The sequence below is a fragment of the Nyctereutes procyonoides genome, unplaced genomic scaffold, assembly GCF_905146905.1.
Source record: "Nyctereutes procyonoides isolate TBG_1078 unplaced genomic scaffold, NYPRO_anot_genome, whole genome shotgun sequence".
Lineage (NCBI taxonomy): Eukaryota > Metazoa > Chordata > Mammalia > Carnivora > Canidae > Nyctereutes > Nyctereutes procyonoides.
Window position 1 is genome coordinate 4448939 of NW_026575045.1, and position 16619 is coordinate 4465557.

General features: G+C 40.3%; 1 protein-coding gene across 1 annotated transcript in view; it reads right to left on the reverse strand.

The window, feature by feature from the left end:
- Positions 1-16619, reverse strand: part of MAP3K5 (mitogen-activated protein kinase kinase kinase 5) — a 198864-nt gene that overhangs the window by 27910 nt on the left and 154335 nt on the right. Inside the window, 5 exon segments of the mRNA XM_055324629.1 lie at positions 4334-4354; positions 5359-5536; positions 8373-8530; positions 13961-14066; positions 15434-15570. Of these exon segments, the coding sequence (XP_055180604.1) occupies positions 4334-4354; positions 5359-5536; positions 8373-8530; positions 13961-14066; positions 15434-15570 (600 nt within the window).

The following is a 16619-nucleotide window of genomic DNA, read 5'->3' on the forward strand; positions in this document are numbered from 1 at the left end:
GGAACGGCCTTTTTCCAGAACAGCTCATGGACCCAGCATTTCATGGACTATATTTTAGGAAGTGCTGCTCTAGCAGGATGCAAATGAGCAACCTCTTTCTTGCGGATAATAGTAAGATGACATGTCTAAGAAGAAACATGACAGGTCTTTTTCAGAGGGCCCCCAAAACAGGGTTGCTTTTAAGAGGACATTTCTGGGAGTTGTCAAGGTCTATGGTGTACTTTGTTTCACTTTGCATTGATAGGAATAGATTACAGAATGGATAAAACAGCTGCTAGGCTGGCCAGATGTGGACTTAAGGCGTGGAAGCATGGTTTTCATTGCCATTAGATATCAAGCCCTTAAAGTGAAATGTTGCCGGGAGAAAAAGAGCTGAAGAAAGCTCTCACCATTCTATTGGTTTGATGGAATGACTAACATCTTCATAAGGAAGGCACAAGAGCCCTGCTGTGGGGTTCACTACAGACCTCTAGCACTCAGCGAGGGTATCTTCACCAGCATATAGATTGGTGATCATCTCTCAAACGTGTGCTCCATTCAGAAACAGAGGCAAACATCATTTACATGTCAAAGACAAAACTGTTGTTTCTTAGGCACAAATTCCATCAGGAATGCTATCAGCTGAGGAGTTTCTATCACCTGTTTCTGTATATACATGTGCCTGTGCACATATGTGTGCCTGAAGAATAGAGGGAGGGAGGATATGACTTGTCCTGCTTTTCAGTGTGGGGGTCACATAATGTGATCTGATTACCCAGTACTGAGAAGGCCTGTGTTGTACCTGTGAATTTTAGGGTTGCTATGGATACTGATTGCCTAAAAGGAGGTCTCATGAGGTAAAACTGAATGTTTAAGGATGAAATCAAGTGCCCAGTGTTGTTATGGCTCATCTAGGAAATAAAAGGACTTGCAGATATTTTGTATGTCCTGTGTGCATAGCCCTGAATCCTTCCTCTACCAGATTTTAAGTTTAATCTTAAATTTGATTACTCTTCTCTGTTGGGCCCATGCAATCATTCATCTGGCTTATATTTACTGAGTGTCTACTATTTGTTGGGTAGCCAACAGGATTTGATGTTGGATTGAAGTAAGGGTATGAAAGGGAGAAATAAAAAATGACTGTGAGGTTTCTGGCTTAAGAAATGAATGAATGAATGAATGAATGAATGAATGAATGAATGAACTAGTTATACACTAAAATGAGAAGGAATACAGGCTGAAGGAGAAGTTACTTTTAGTGGGCAATGGGTGTGATTTGAGCTTTCAGTTTGAGAAATTAAGGCCATAGGATGAGTCTGGAGCTCAGAAGAAAAGATGGAGCTAGAGACATAATCTTAGTAGTCTCCTAGCAAGAGATGGTATTTAAAGCAAAGAATGACATACTTTAGGGAGGGATGGGATGAGAAGAGAGCAGAGGACCTGGACCTTAAGAACACCAATATTTAAAAAACAAAAAAACAAACAAACAAACAAAAAAGAACACCAATATTTAGAGGAAAATGAGGTAGCAGAGGAGAATGACAAGGAGAAGCCAGGAAGCTGAAGGAAAATAGGAGAATGGGGAGGAGGTCATGGAAGCCCATAAAAGAGATCGCTAACACAAGAGAGAGAATCCATATCTAGAACAAAAGCCACTGAGAAGATGAGTAAATTTAGAATTTGGCCAAATAGATCTCATTAGTGACACTGACCAAAGCAAGTTCAATGGTCAGTGACACTAGACACTAGATACAATGTTGGGCAGACACTGGACTGGTAGGAAAAAGATGTGGAGAAGATCTGGAGACACTGCCCTTCAAGACCTAAAGTTGGGATGAGGAGAATAAAAATTGGGTTGTTAGCTAATCAGGCAGTCTGTAGTATCAGAGGAAAGAACAGTTTATGACAGAAAACACTAGAGCCTGGGCACATAGGAGTTATTTGGAGAGGGGGAAGCTGAAGAAGTCATGGGTGTGTGGGATCCAGAACCCAAGTGGGGATTGGCCTTCTATAGGAAAATGAATGCTCTCTCCTTCATAAGGGTGGGAAGAGGGAGAAAATGGCATGCTAAGGCAGTTAAGCGTGTACATTCTTGGTGGAAACATGATGAAATCCATTCCTGAGAGTCCTTGCTTCTCAAGTTATAAAAGATTTCCAGGTAAGTGAGAAAGCATAGTGCCTTTCTGGGGAGAAACTCAGGTGTGACTGTTACCATAGAAGCATCTTGACAGTTTCTGGATACCACAGAGGCCACAAGTCCCTTGATATCAGCTCATATACATTGAGATTCTAGAGCTTCCGGTTTTAAGAGAGAAGCCTGGAAGGGATTCACTCACTAGCCTGTGGGTTAATGTCTTGTCAACTCTTAATAAACCCTCTGCTGTGGGGCTGGTCATGGAAAGTCTTAAAGAGGCTGGATAGACCTCTCTGAGGATAGGAAAGATCAAAGGTATGCCTCCAGAAGGATGATTCTTGTTGCTCTTTTGTGGGTGCTGATGGGTAAGGGTATTAATCTAAAATTCCCTAAGAAGATGGCCTTTATCAGGGTAGATTGGAGTGTGTAGAGGGCACATGCCAGTCTGTGGGCCCCAGACTGTTGGGAGCTTCTGCCCAGGGGAGGGAGATGGCTCTAACTTCAGGGAATTGGCTACATCCCTGCTCTGGGAAAGTGGGAATGTTCTAAATTTCTCCCATCATTATGAGAACTGCCTCAGAGCCTAATAGCTATTCATAAGCACCAGAGACCATCAAGGTTCTCTGAGTTCAGAACAATCTAGGGACAAAGCTCAGCCAGAGCAGTCTCCTGTCATCTGGTCTCCTATGTCCAATTGCCCAAATCTCAAAGGTTCTCACACTTTAGTGAGCATAAGACTCATCAGGCTGTTTACCTAAAGGTATAGCATTCCAGGTTATAGTTCTAGATTCTGGGAAGGGCCAGAAATCTTAATTTTTAACAAGCATTCCAAGTCACCCATGCAGAAAGATCTGGGCCTGAGTCATACCTGTATTTCAAGTGCCTGCCCCCTATATTCCTAGTGCTAAGTGCATAGTACAGGTTTAAAAAGGTTATTAAGTGGATGTTATTAAATAAACCATTCTTCACATAGCTCTCAGAACGATCCATCAATAGCTCCACTGTTCAATATGGTAGCTGCTAGACATATGCGCTTATTTACATTATCATTTCAATAGAATTAAAATTAAAATTAAAACGCAGTGCCTCAGTCAAGGTAGCCACATTGCAAATGTTTAATGGTACATATCCAGAGTGACTAATGGGTCAGACAGTGTAGATATAGGACATTTCTATTATCCTTGGCCCCATGCTTTTAACTCCAGATTAAAGTCTTTCTCAGGCTCTCCCCTCCTCTTTGATAATTCTCATATGGAGCCCTTTAGGATATGATCCTGCTTACCCCCTCCAGCCTCAACTCTTCCCCCAACTCTTCTCCCCTACAAGAACAACGGCTCTGGGGAGCCCTGGTGGCTCAGGGGTTTAGCGCCGCCTTCAGCCCAGGGCGTGATCCTGGAGACTGGGGATTGAGTCCCACATCAGGCTCCCTGCCTGGAGGCTGCTTCTCCCTCTGTCTGTGTCTCTGACTCTCTCTCTCTCCCTCTCTGTGTGTGTCTCTCATGAATGAATGCATAAAATCTTAAAAAGAAAGAACAATGGCTCCTTAAAATCAGGACCTATGCTTTTATCATCCTTATATATTCAAGGCCTAGCATGTTTCTTGCACACACACTGAAAGCACAGTAAGTGGTTTGTTAGGTTAAAATGAATTACTTAATTCTCCAGGTCTGTGTGTGGCAATGGGAGAGCAGTCCAGTACTGGAAAAGTCATGTCTCTCTAAGGGGGAAGGAGGTCTTCCTCATCACTACCTTCCCACTCCTCCCTTGAGGGGGAGCTGAGTGTAGCTTTGAAGGTGGAGACCCCTCAAGGTAGGGCAGTGGCCTCTCCTCTGGACAGAAACAGTATATGACCTGTAAAAAACCCCTGGGGAAGGGAGAGCCCTGCAGCTTGCATTCATTTAGGAGAGTTCAGACCAGGTTATAGTTTATAGTTTTAATTAACAGGAGGCATGAAATTCTCTGTAACACCTAAGAACAATAATAAATGGGATTTTAGCTGCTAATGAGGTTAGCACATCTGTTTTCACTTTCCTAGGGAGAAGGGGGGTTTCCGAAGGAATGCACCCAGCCAGGTGTGCAGCCGCACACATCCTTGATACCCGGGAGCCTCCCATGGAGGCAGAAAGCAGAGGATGAGGCTTTTGAATGGGAAATCTAGAGCTTATCACACGATGGTGAACCAAACTTCGGCTCAAAGGGCAATCACAAAAATAAACTCACCATTTGATCCAGCTGAGAGGGCTGTGGGAAGAAGAGCAAACAGCAACATAAGCATACATTAAGTTCGTTGCTCAACAGAGACAACCAAAAAGTGAATGCTTGAAATGGAATTCATGACCTTTGCAAATATTCAATCTCTCCATTTTTATCCCAAATAAATACAAAAATGCCAGTAACAAAAGGATCATTTACTTGCTTTTTCTTTCTGAAATGAGTTGTGAAAATTATTGCAAAAGAGAACACTGCTGTTTTATTTATAAATGTCAATTTTTCCTTCCTTCCTTCCTTCCTTCCTTCCTTCCTTCCTTCCTTCCTTCCTTCCTTCCTTCCTTCCTCCCTTCCTCTTTTTTTTTGAGGGGGGTTAGCTATCCAGAAAGATATCCTCTGAGAGGAAATAGGTATTTTCCTAAAATTAAAAGAACATATTATCTGGATGGCGTGGAAGTTTTAACAGCTCCATAATAGCTCTGTAGCTCATCAGTGGTGATTTAGAGTTTCAGCCCTAAAAGGCTATATATCACCTCTTCTATACTTTAACCTTTGTATCAGTGATGCAAGATTGCTATAGATGCTGATATACAACCTACCTACTAACCAGGTGATGAAAGACGATTATGTATGAGGTTTTAGCATTAGTGGGATTGATGGTAACTCAGCTTCCTGAGGGCAAAACTGATTGTCTAGACACACTGTGCTCATGTTTACACAGATTTCCAGTGGTATCTATAAGCAGATTACTTTACTTCTAGAAAAATCTTCCATCTTGGGGCACCTGGATGGCTCAGTCAGTTAAGCATTTGCCTTCAGTTCAGGTCATGATCTCAGCATTGGGTTCTCTGCTCAGTGGGGAATCTGTTTCTCCCTCTCCCTCTGCACCCCCTGCTCATGCTCTCTTGTGCTCTCTCTCTCCCTCTCAAATAAATAAATAAAATCTTAAAAAAAAAAACAAACCATGAAACACTTCCATCTTAAAAGCTTAGGATTTAGTGACTTTGACCCATATCCTCTTCAGTGCAACCACATACCTGAAAGCTTAGGTTGTGTCTTTTTCTTTTTGCTTGAAACTTTTAAGAATTCATCAATAAGCAAGTCGTTAGCACAGGCTCTCTTGTCAGGGTCTGGTTCAAAACACTTCAGTATGAATGCCTTGGCCTCTGCTGACATGGACTCTGGAATCTCCGGGTGGACTTTAAACATCCCCACCTAAGACACAGCACAATGTACCTTCTCAGTGACCATGAGCTCTAGGATCTAAAACTTGGTCCCCTACCACAACAAAATCCTCTGCCATATACTATAGACTCATGCCTTTTCTCAAAGTGAGATAGGATATTTTCTTTCCTCTAGGTTATAGAAAGTTTCCAGAATGTTTTTGTAACTTTATCAATGACATAGCCCAAGCAATTATGTTAAGACAGTAGATAATATTATGAAGTAAGAATTCGGTCCTTGGGCAGCCCGGGTGTGTCAGCAGTTTAGCACTGCCTTCAGCCCAGGGTGTGATCCTGGAGACCCGAATCGAGTCCCATGTTGGGCAACCTGCATGGTGCCTGTGTCTCTCATTAATAAATAAATTTTTAAAATCTTAAAAAAAAAGTATTCATCTTAAAAAAAAATGGGGGGGGGGGGAATCCCTGGGTGGCTCAGTGGTTTAGTACCTGCCTTGGCCCAGGGCATGATCCTGGAGTCCCAGGATCGAGTCCCACATCAGGCTCCCTGCATGGAACCTGCTTCTCTCTCTGCCTGTGTCTCTGCCTCTCTCTCTCTCTCTCTCTCTCTGTGTGTGTTTCTCATGAATAAATAAATAAAATCTTTAAAAAAAAAAAGTATTCAGTCCTTGATGTTTTAGAACACTGGCACACAATAAAAAAAATTTTGAGACCACTGAGTTGATCATAATAGCTATGGGCTGTGAATTGTGCCTGGCTTTTTGATTTATGAATTCCCCTGAATACTCCCAATAATTCAATGGATTGAATACTATCTTTGTTGGATCCGTGAAAAGAAATGAGTCTCAGAGGGGTGAGTTACACATTCTAGAAAGGCAAGTCTGGGATTCAAACCTTAATTTGTTTGGCTTAAAACCTGTGTTCTTTCCCCTATGCTGTGATTTGTGAATATTTTTTTTGCCTTAAATTGCCCATATGAAGAGCTATTTTAAAGTACTTTCAAATTAAACATGGAATTTTTATAACAATTAGAATTTTCTCATTGCTGTCATCCTAAATTTTTATTTCAATAATATTTTCATGTAGTTAGTAGAAAAAATTTTCTAAGGAAATCTTTTTTTATATAGCTTAAAGATGTGTATTACTATATAAACAACATTATATAATTATTTAGAGTAATTATATAGCCTTTACTATGTCACACCATTCAATGGTTTGTGCATATTATCTCATACAGGTCTCAAAAAAATCTTTATTAGATAGGTACTGTTTTTCTATCCATTTTATAGATGAGGGAAATGTGGTACAAGAAGATTAAGTAATTTGCCCAAAGTCATCAAAGATTTTGACTATGTTAGAGCCTAGATTCAAACACTATCAATCAGTGCTAGAGTCTATGTCATCTCACCTAAAGCATATTGTATATAATAATCCCTGCACCAAGATGGTTGAACACTTGAAATACTAAGAAGAGAAAGACATCCATCTATGTCAAGAAAGGCAGCTATCTTAGCAGCTCTCATTGCCCTTCTGGTTTGGTTACAGTACCCATTGCTGTATCAGTAGTGTCCCATCAGATCATCTTGAAGCTTAAAGTAAGCCAAGTTTTCTACAAAAGCAGAAGGTATGTGACATGTGACCCCTCAGGAGAGGCTATTCACAGGTGGAGTAAGTGCTTGAGACATGGTCAATGGCAGGGAAAGAAGTAACAGATTCTCATGAGAAGTCCTCTGCCTAGTGAACAGCAGACATGTGAGCTCTACTTCTTGGCAAACAGGTGATTAGTTTAAACCTTCCTCTGGCTTGGCAGTATGGCAGGCAAGGACAGGTGGGGACTGCAGGGACTCAGAGTAGGTCACCGCTTTGCTCAGTCCCTGGATTCTGAAGTTGTGGGCTGTCAGTCCTATTTCCATATTCAATGCTCCCTATTTTGGGAGGTGGGCTGCTTCCCACTCTCAAGAGAGTTACTAAGGAATGGGCAAATTAACAGGCTAGAAGAGTAGCTATAATAAGAATACAATGGACGTCCTTATTTTTTTTTTTTTGTTTTATTTATTTATGATAGGCACACAGTGAGAGAGAGAGAGGCAGAGACACAGGCAGAGGGAGAAGCAGGCTCCATACACCGGGAGCCCGATGTGGGATTCGATCCCAGGTCTCCAGGATCGCGCCCTGGGCCAAAGGCAGGCGCCAAACCGTTGCGCCACCCAGGGATCCCTGGACGTTCTTAAAATAGCGATTATGCCTCCCCTTTCTTAAAGGAGCCTCTAAACTCTTATGATAGAGAAGGAAAATATTGCCTTGATTTAATACTTAAATGAGGGATCCCTGGGTGGCGCAGCGGTTTAGCGCCTGCCTTTGGCCCAGGGCGCGATCCTGGAGACCCGGGATCGAATCCCACGTCGGGCTCCCGGTGCATGGAGCCTGCTTCTCCCTCTATGTCTCTGCCTTTCTCTCTCTCTGTGACTATCATAAATAAATTAAAAAAAATTAAATACTTAAATGAATTAAAAAAGTCTTTATATTTCTCTCCATGGAAGATTTACAGACTGTTTCCCAAAGAACTTAAATCGTATTCCATGGAGTAGTGTGTTATTTATGATGCATTGTGAAAAGCGGTTTGAGGAGGTTATATAGAACCTCACTTTATAGCTGAGAAATCTAAGGCAGAGAGAGATCCTCAGTGTGAGACATATGCACTGACTTTGAGGGTAGTGAATCTTCTTAACTTTAATGAGCTCTGAGAGCACACTTAATGTACTTACCTAGGCTCTTTTCCTTTTGCCTAAAAAAAAATCATATACACACATGGAATATCTAATAACCTTATCCAACAGTTTTTAGGACATTTAAGACATATGAAATATGACCTTGAACATAGCTGCTTGTGGTTCTCCCAGTTCATAGAAAGGTGGTTTCCCTGTGGCCATTTCGATGATTGTGCAGCCCAAAGACCAGATGTCTGCTGCTTTCCCGTAGCCTCGTGGTCCTTTGTCTATGATCTCTGGTGCCATGTACTGAAGGGTACCTGGGATAATTCAAACACACTTCCACTTTAGAAGATAGAAAAACAGATGAACATCTAATGACAGCTTTCATTGTCCACATAAATAAGAAAACTTTAAAAGCATGATTCAAGTCTTATTTTTTTTAAAGAATTTTTTAAAAAGATTTTATTGATTCATGAGAGACACAGAGAGAGAGGCAGAGACACAGGCGGAGGGAGAAGCAGGCTCCATGCAGGGAGCCCGATGCGGGACCCGATCCCGGGTCCCCGGGGTCACACCCCGGGTCCAAGGCAGGTGCTCAACCTCTGAGCCACCCAGACGTCCCTGATTCAAGTCTTAATATCTCATCTTTCTTGAGTTCCAGTTTTCTCTGTCATTAATAAAAGTGGAAAATTGTTATAATGGTTTTTATCAGGGATGTAAGAATAGCTTGCCAACATGGTCTGGTCATGAATAGATACTTTCTCATCTCCTGGATAGTAGAGTATAAATGATGCATCATTTATCGGGACCTCTTAGAAACTTCTAAGAATTAGTCATTTAAGAACAAAAGAGAATATATAACACACATTTTTTGCAGTTAGTTTTCCAAATACATGAAGATTCCTATCATGCATACTTCCATGTTTCTGGGAAAAGTTTAGGTCAATCATCCATTTTTCCTAGATCTATATTTCTCAATTTCTTAATCAAATGCTTAATTCTTCTATTTTGATTCTTATTTCTAAATCACAAAAGTATGAAGATTCTGAGCCATTATGAGCCATTGTTTAAAATAATGTAAATAATTTTTGGTGTACTTTATTCTGTAAATCAAATATATATGGCTTATGCTGTGTGCCTGTGGTCCACAGGCAGGTGGTATTAAACAACAGGTTTTACAGATCAAAGACAGGTCAGGAGCCATCAGTACAGACAAATCACCAGACAGCGTGAAGAAGAATACAGTGAAACATAGGAGATTTAAAAGGCTACATGGAATCAAGAGTGGAAGAATATGGTATGATGGAAAGAAAATTAAATAGGGAGCCAAGAATGCCTGATTCTAGCTCTAGTCTGGCATATCTCAGATAAACACTCAACTGTAGTTGTCTCAGTGGCTTGAATGGAGTCTGGGTTGGCTTCTAATACCCTTTAGACTGATTCGCCCAAATCCAACAATGAGTCAGAAGTGTGAACAGGAACAGATTATTGCCACATCCCCTGCTGCTAATATACTCATACAAATGATATAATCAGCAAACAGGAATTCATCCAAGATGCCATATTCAATTATTTCAAATCCTGAGGCATTTGCTAAAAGAGCTACTTCAGTATTTTCTAATTCATAACTAAACTGACAGACTTTTTCATAAATACAGGCACCTTTTATGAACACCTCATCCATGATTTATAGGTGAAACTGCTATGCATAATTGTTCCTATGAAACCCACCAACAGAGGCTAAAAACTGGCTGTTTTTTGTTCATAAAACCAAACAAAAGTATATTATTCTTGTCAAGTATTGTCATCTTGCCAGGTTATCCTCCAGCTCTCATTATGTGGCCACAGATCATGTTCAAGTTCATATATGACTGTACATGTCTGCTCTCAGCTTCAATCAGTAACACTATTGGAGGGAAGCATTTCACTTGGCCAAGGATAAGGTTACTACACTCCTCAAATCACCTACCCTTAGGAGAAAACTGCTATGATTTCTCTTCATTTATAGATGATGAACTATAGTGAATGAGTGGGGTTTTTTATGATGTAAATAAAATCAAGTGGTCTTTTAGAAAATAGGTGTTTAAGTCTTCCACTTTTTCTTGTATCTGGGTCTAAAATAGAATTGATGAGAGTTAAGTTGTACTAAAACCTGAGTAGAAATTACAACTGGTTAAAATATAGTGAACTTTAGAAACTGGACAATTCAAGTAATTAGCACATTATGCAATTTTCTTCATTAGATAATATTTCAAAGAGCTCCAGTTATGTTTAATTATCCCCCACAGAGTAAGTGCCAAAAAAACCAAACAGGCTTAGTTATGTATTCATATTGGCTCTCTTTATCTGACAATCACATGACATAATATTTTATGTAAAGAGATCTACAGAGATGGATAATGAAGATGCAAGCCAATCTGTACATTAGCCTAAGGAAAACAAGTACGAGTATTGACTCTAAAATCTATACTTTATCTGTCTTTGCTGCAAAGTTTTAAAAAATTATTTTAAAATAATCTCTTTAAAAAAATAATCTCTTTTAGAATTTCTTTGCCACTGCAATGACCCATGGAGCCATTCCAACTTAGTGGCTCAAAGTATGAACTCTGACATCCCACTTAATCCACTCATTCATTCAGCAGATTTATATCAAGGGCCTACTGTAGGCCAGGCATTTAGAATACTGCAGTGGAATAAACAGAAATCCCTGTGCTCATGGAGCTTATAATGTTTTGCAGTGGGAGACAGACATTAAGCTATAGCATAACAAATCAGTAAATTATATGTATGTTAGGGGGCACCTGGTGGCTCAGAGGTTGGGCATCTGCCTTTGGCTCAGGGCATGATCCTGGGGTCCCGGGATTGAGTCCCACATCTGGCTCCCTGCATGGAGCCTGCTTCTCCCTCTGCCTATGTCTCTGCCCCCCATCCCCCTCTCTGTGTCTCTCATGAATAAATAAATAAAATCTTAAATATATATATATATATATATATATATATATATATATATATATATGTATGTATGTTAGAAAGTGATGCATCAATGACAAAAAAAAAAAAAAAAAAGGTAGGGAAAAGGGATTGAGAGTGCCCAGGGAGGGCTGCCATGTTAATAGGGCAGTTATGGTAGGTTCACTGAGATGACATCTGAGTTAAAACTTAAAGGAGAGGGACCTAGCCACACAGATAACTGGGAGAACAGTGTTACCAGCAGAAGGAAGAACATGTAAAGGCCTTTGAGGCAGGACCCTGCCTGGTATAATGAAGGAAATGCAGGAAGACCAGTGTTTCTGACACAGAGTAAGCAAGACGGAAGAGTAGGAAATGAGATCTAAAAGGTAATGGACTCTGAATCAGGTCAGAGCCTTGTCCACCATATTAGGACTTTGGCATTTGTTTATTCTGAAAGAAACAGAAAGCCGTCGAAGTCTTAGAGTAACAGGGCTTGACTTATGTTTTAAAAGGATCACTCTAAGGATGCATGGGTGGCTTAGTGGCTTAGCAGTTAAGCGTCTGCCTTCAGCTCAGGGCATGATCCTGGGGTCCTGGGATAGAGTCTCACATTGGGCTCCCTGCATGGAGCCTGCTTCTCTCTCTGCCTATGTCTCTGCCTCTCTTTCTCTCTCTCATGAATAAATAAATAAAATCTTAACAACAAAAAAAAAAGATCACTCTAGTTACAATGTTAAGAGTAGACAGTAGGACGCAAGAGCCGAAGAAGCGAGAATAGGAGGTAATGCAGTTGAAAGCTGAGGGTGGCAGCAGTGGAGGCAGTGAGGAGTGGTCCAGTTTTGGACACCTCCCAAAGGTGGAGCCAGTAGGCTTCCCTGTGGATTTGGCTGGAGTGTAAGAAGAGAGAAGTACCATGGATCTCTCTAAGTTTTGGCTATCAACTGAGATGGGGAAGAGTGTGGGTGGAACAGGTTTGAGGAAAAGATAATTCCACTTGACATGTTAAGTCTAGTTTGAATCGTAGCTCTATTACTAGTATTGTGACTTCGGGCAAGTTATTCAAACTCTTTGAACCTTAATTTCTCATCATAAACTGGGATGCTGATACCGAAGAATTGGGGCTGATGGATGAATTTCAGTGATAAAGCACTTAGCACAATCAGATAAATAGTAAGTACTCTATAAATGGTGGTTGAGGCTGTCTTCCCTCCCACCAAATCACCAAACAGGTCAATGTCTTCCAAGTGAGTTCATCAGAGGTTGAGTGAGCACCTGTGAGGCCTATGGTCATGAGCAGATCAAGGTGTGCCCACTCCAAGCCCTTCTGACCAGCCCTGGAGAAGGACCAGGTACATTATAGTTACACGTGTTACTCATGTGAGGCCAGTGTAAGAAATGCAAACAAAGGGCTCTGGGAGGACAGCTTTACTACAACTTCTTTGGGGATTAAAAGAAAACATGTCTTTAAGATTAGCAGAAGACATTAAATCAACATCTTGTGAAATAAAATGTCTGAAAGTAGGGATTTTTCCCATCAGAAGTTACTGAGTCTTGGCAGCATCAAAACATCTCTTGCCAAATTGAGAGAGCATGAGGAAAGAAATGCAAAGACATTTAAAGTTACTAGTAGGTTGGAATTAATTTTGTTAAAAAATACAATTTAAATGTGTTTAATGCTGTGCCCTGAAATACCCATTGCTGTGAGGGTAGGAATGGGGTCAGAGGTGTTGCTGACTGAATGTTCTGAGGAGAAAATTTACAAAATTTCTCTCTCTCCTAGGCTACCAGAATTGATACGTCAGCAAGATGGAGAGGAAGATGGACTGAAGCAAAAAGGTCAAAGCAAAGAGCGAAGGGTAGATTAAAAATCTTAAATTCCATCATTTACAAACTGTTGTGATCTCTAACTGTGATCTCTCTTCTCTTTCTCAATCTCCTAATCTGCAAAACTGAGGCACTACCACCTAGCTCACAGAATTCAGAAATGGCAGTATCTGGCCATTTTGCTTTATCTAAGATCACAGATTATTCATTGCCCTTTTTTGCTAAATGACTCTTTCTCTGATGATAATAACAAGGATTTAGCACTTCATGAGAATCAGCAGAGTGGAGTGATAAGAACTTCCAGTGGACATCTGAGTAGAGGTTCCAGATGCCCTCCTGTAACTGTAGGCAGTCATTAATCTCTCTGAGCCTTGGTTTCCTCTTGTTATATTTTTGGCAATCACTTGGTCTCCACTCCCCCAGGACTTTCTTGGTGGCTGGATTGCCTAATTTCTCAGGCAAGCTCCCTCCCCACCCCAATTCTGAGTTGATGAGTCACTTCCTCTTTCTGAATGGAATTCTACCCCGGTTATTTATATTGTGAGGAGGAAATAGGCCACAGGGAGTAAACAGATTAGGAACTCATAGTTCAAATGGGAAGTGATTAAGGTATGAGTAAGGAACACAAAGAGGTTGGGCAAAAAAAAAAATTTTTTTTTAAGTCTTGTCAGCCGTTAGAGTGGTTATAGCCAAGTAAGAGAGGATTAATGACATGAAGGGGAAAACAAATAACAAACTGAGAGTTAACAGAAAAACATCTCAGTGGCATTAAGCAGGAGACTGAGCAAATCATAGAAATACGTGATGAGAAAAGAGCCAGATCAAATGCATAACATTTTTCAGTAAGCATCAAAACATACCCACGTTAATTGGGTAAGAACCCAAACTGACTTTATCTCTCACATTAGGCTGTAACACAGCAATTATTTCTTTAATTACGAAAGATCTGTATCATCAGTGCAAAAACATACCAGTAAAAGTTTCAGTACATGGGTTTATGCCAGCGAGCCTCTTTGATGTCCCGAAGTCCGAGATCTTGAGAACACCGCTATAGGTATTAATCAACACGTTGTCGCCCTAGGGAACAAAAGGCTTGAATTAAAAATGTTCTTTCTTCCAGTACTGTTGGTTGTTGGCTCATAAATTCAATAAGAAAAGGTGCCCTTAGAGCAAACAAGGACACAAAATCTGTATTCTTCGGGGCACCTGGTAGCTCAGTGGTTGAACATCTGCCTTTGGTTCAGGTCGTGATCCTGGGGTCCTGGGATCGAGTTCCACATCAGGGTCCCCGCCGGGAGACTGCTTCTCCCTCTGCCTATGTCTGTACCTCTCTATGTATCTCCCATGAATAAATAAATAAAATCTTTAAAAAAAAAGAAAGATATCTGTATTTTTCATTAATAGTTAACCTCAAGCGTGAATTATTGAACCATTTTTGTTTACATATTTTCAATCTACAATCTGTTAGCAGGCCACAAGCAGGCCACCTCAAAAAGGTGCTTAGTTAGAGCTTGCTGTGGTTTGCAAACAGTAGAGATTATCTGTGTGAGGTAAGTTCAACTAAATTATCATGATTTTCTAATCATTTTAACTTTATTTTCTGACGTTTTACTTATTTTCCTGGAATATTTTAGGACAATGGCAAATAAATGAGATCTGGATTGATTTGGAGATAGTAACAGTAACTTCCTTTCCACAGTCCCGCTTTTGTCAGAAATGTATTAGTTTTGAATTTTCACTTTTGAAACACAATCAAATGAAGTTATGTAATTTTAGTTCAAACAACGAGTGTATAGTGTATGATACTTGTGAAAAGAGGGAATCTTATTTTTTTTCCCTCCTAATCATTCATCCATCAATGCAGCAAATGTTTACTGAGTATCTACTCTGGGCAAGGATACAAAGATTAATCAGCTTGTGAGCATCTCAGAAGCAGGGACCCTTTCCTGTCCGATTTTGTTCTGCTGTGCCACCCCCTACCTGGAGCACCTAAAACAGTGCCAGGCGTGCAGTGGAAGCTTAATCTTTGTTGGCTGAACATGGTTAAGAGGTCTATTCCTTGAGGAAGAGAGATAAGGCATGAATGTCAATAGCTGACTCAGAGTGAGGAGTTAGTATCTTATATTTTTGCTATTTCCAAGATTTACTTATTTGCGATTCTAAATTAATTAATACCCATAACAGTATGGCTTTTGCAAAGAAAACAGTTACCCACCAAGAAACTTTTATTTATTTATTTATTTTTAAAGATTTTATTTATTTATTCATAGAGACAGAGAGAGAGAGAGAGGCAGAGAGAAAAGCAAGCTCCATGCAGAAAGCCTGACATGGACTCAGTCCAGGGTCTCCAGGATCACGCCCTGGGCTGCAGGCGGCGCTAAACCGCTGTGCCACCGGGGCTGCCCACCAAGGAACTTTTAAACATGAATCCTACTGCATCCTACCTTTATATCTCGGTGGACTATTTGATTGTCATGGAGGTATTTTAATCCTTCAAGTATTTGCTTTGTATAAAAGCCAATTGTTTGCTCATTGTCCTTCAATGGGCCCCATTTGGAACGAAGGAGAGCAGAAAGACTTCCTGTAAAGTAGGGAGAAACAGTGGATAAAATTTTATTGAATTAGTTCTTTATTTTTTTTAATAAATTAATTTTTATTGGTGTTCAATTTACCAACATACAGAATAACACCCAGTGCTCATCCCGTCAAGTGTCCCCCTCAGTGCCCGTCACCCATTCACCCCCACCCCCCACTCTCCTCCCCCTCCACCACCCCTAGTTCATTTCCCAGAGTTAGGAGTCTTTATGTTCTGTGTCCCTTTCTGATATTTCCCACACATTTCTTCTCCCTTCCCTTATATTCCCTTTTAATTAGTTCTTTAAAGCATGTTAATAATGGGACATTAATTTAAGCTAACATTTATTGGTTGTTTGGAGTAGCCCAGCAAGTAGAGTAGTAGACACCTGGGCTCTCATACACTCTGAAGATGCTCATTATCAAATACAGTCAAAATAAAAGGCCACTCAGTCTCTAACTTTAAGTCACAATTATTGATACTAAAATGGTTCAGCATACTTGTATTGTCTACTAATGAACTGCAAGCTGATGTCACATGACTAAGTAAAAAAATTTTATTGAGATAATTGACATATAACCTTGTGTTACAGGCGTACAACATTTGGTATTTATATACGTTGCAAAATGATTACCACACTAAGTCTAGTTCATACTTGTCACCACACAGTTACAAAAACAATTCTTTTCTTGTGGTGATAACCTTTAAGTTCTATTCTCCTAGAAACTTTCAAATATACGTACAGTAGTATTAACTCTAGATTCACCATGCTGTACATCGTATCTCCAGGACTCATTTATTTTATAAATGGAAGTTTGTACGTTTGACCTTCTTCACCCATTTTATCCACTCCTATCCCTGCTTCTGGCAACCACCAGTCTGTTCTCTGTTATTTATAAGCTTGGGTTTTTTTGTTTGTTTGGGTTTTTTTTTTTTTTTAGATTCCACATGTAAGTGAGGCCATACAATATTTGCCTTTCCCTGTATAACTTATTTCATTTAGCACAATGCTCTCATAGTCCATCTGTGTTGTTGAAAATGGCAAGACTTCACTC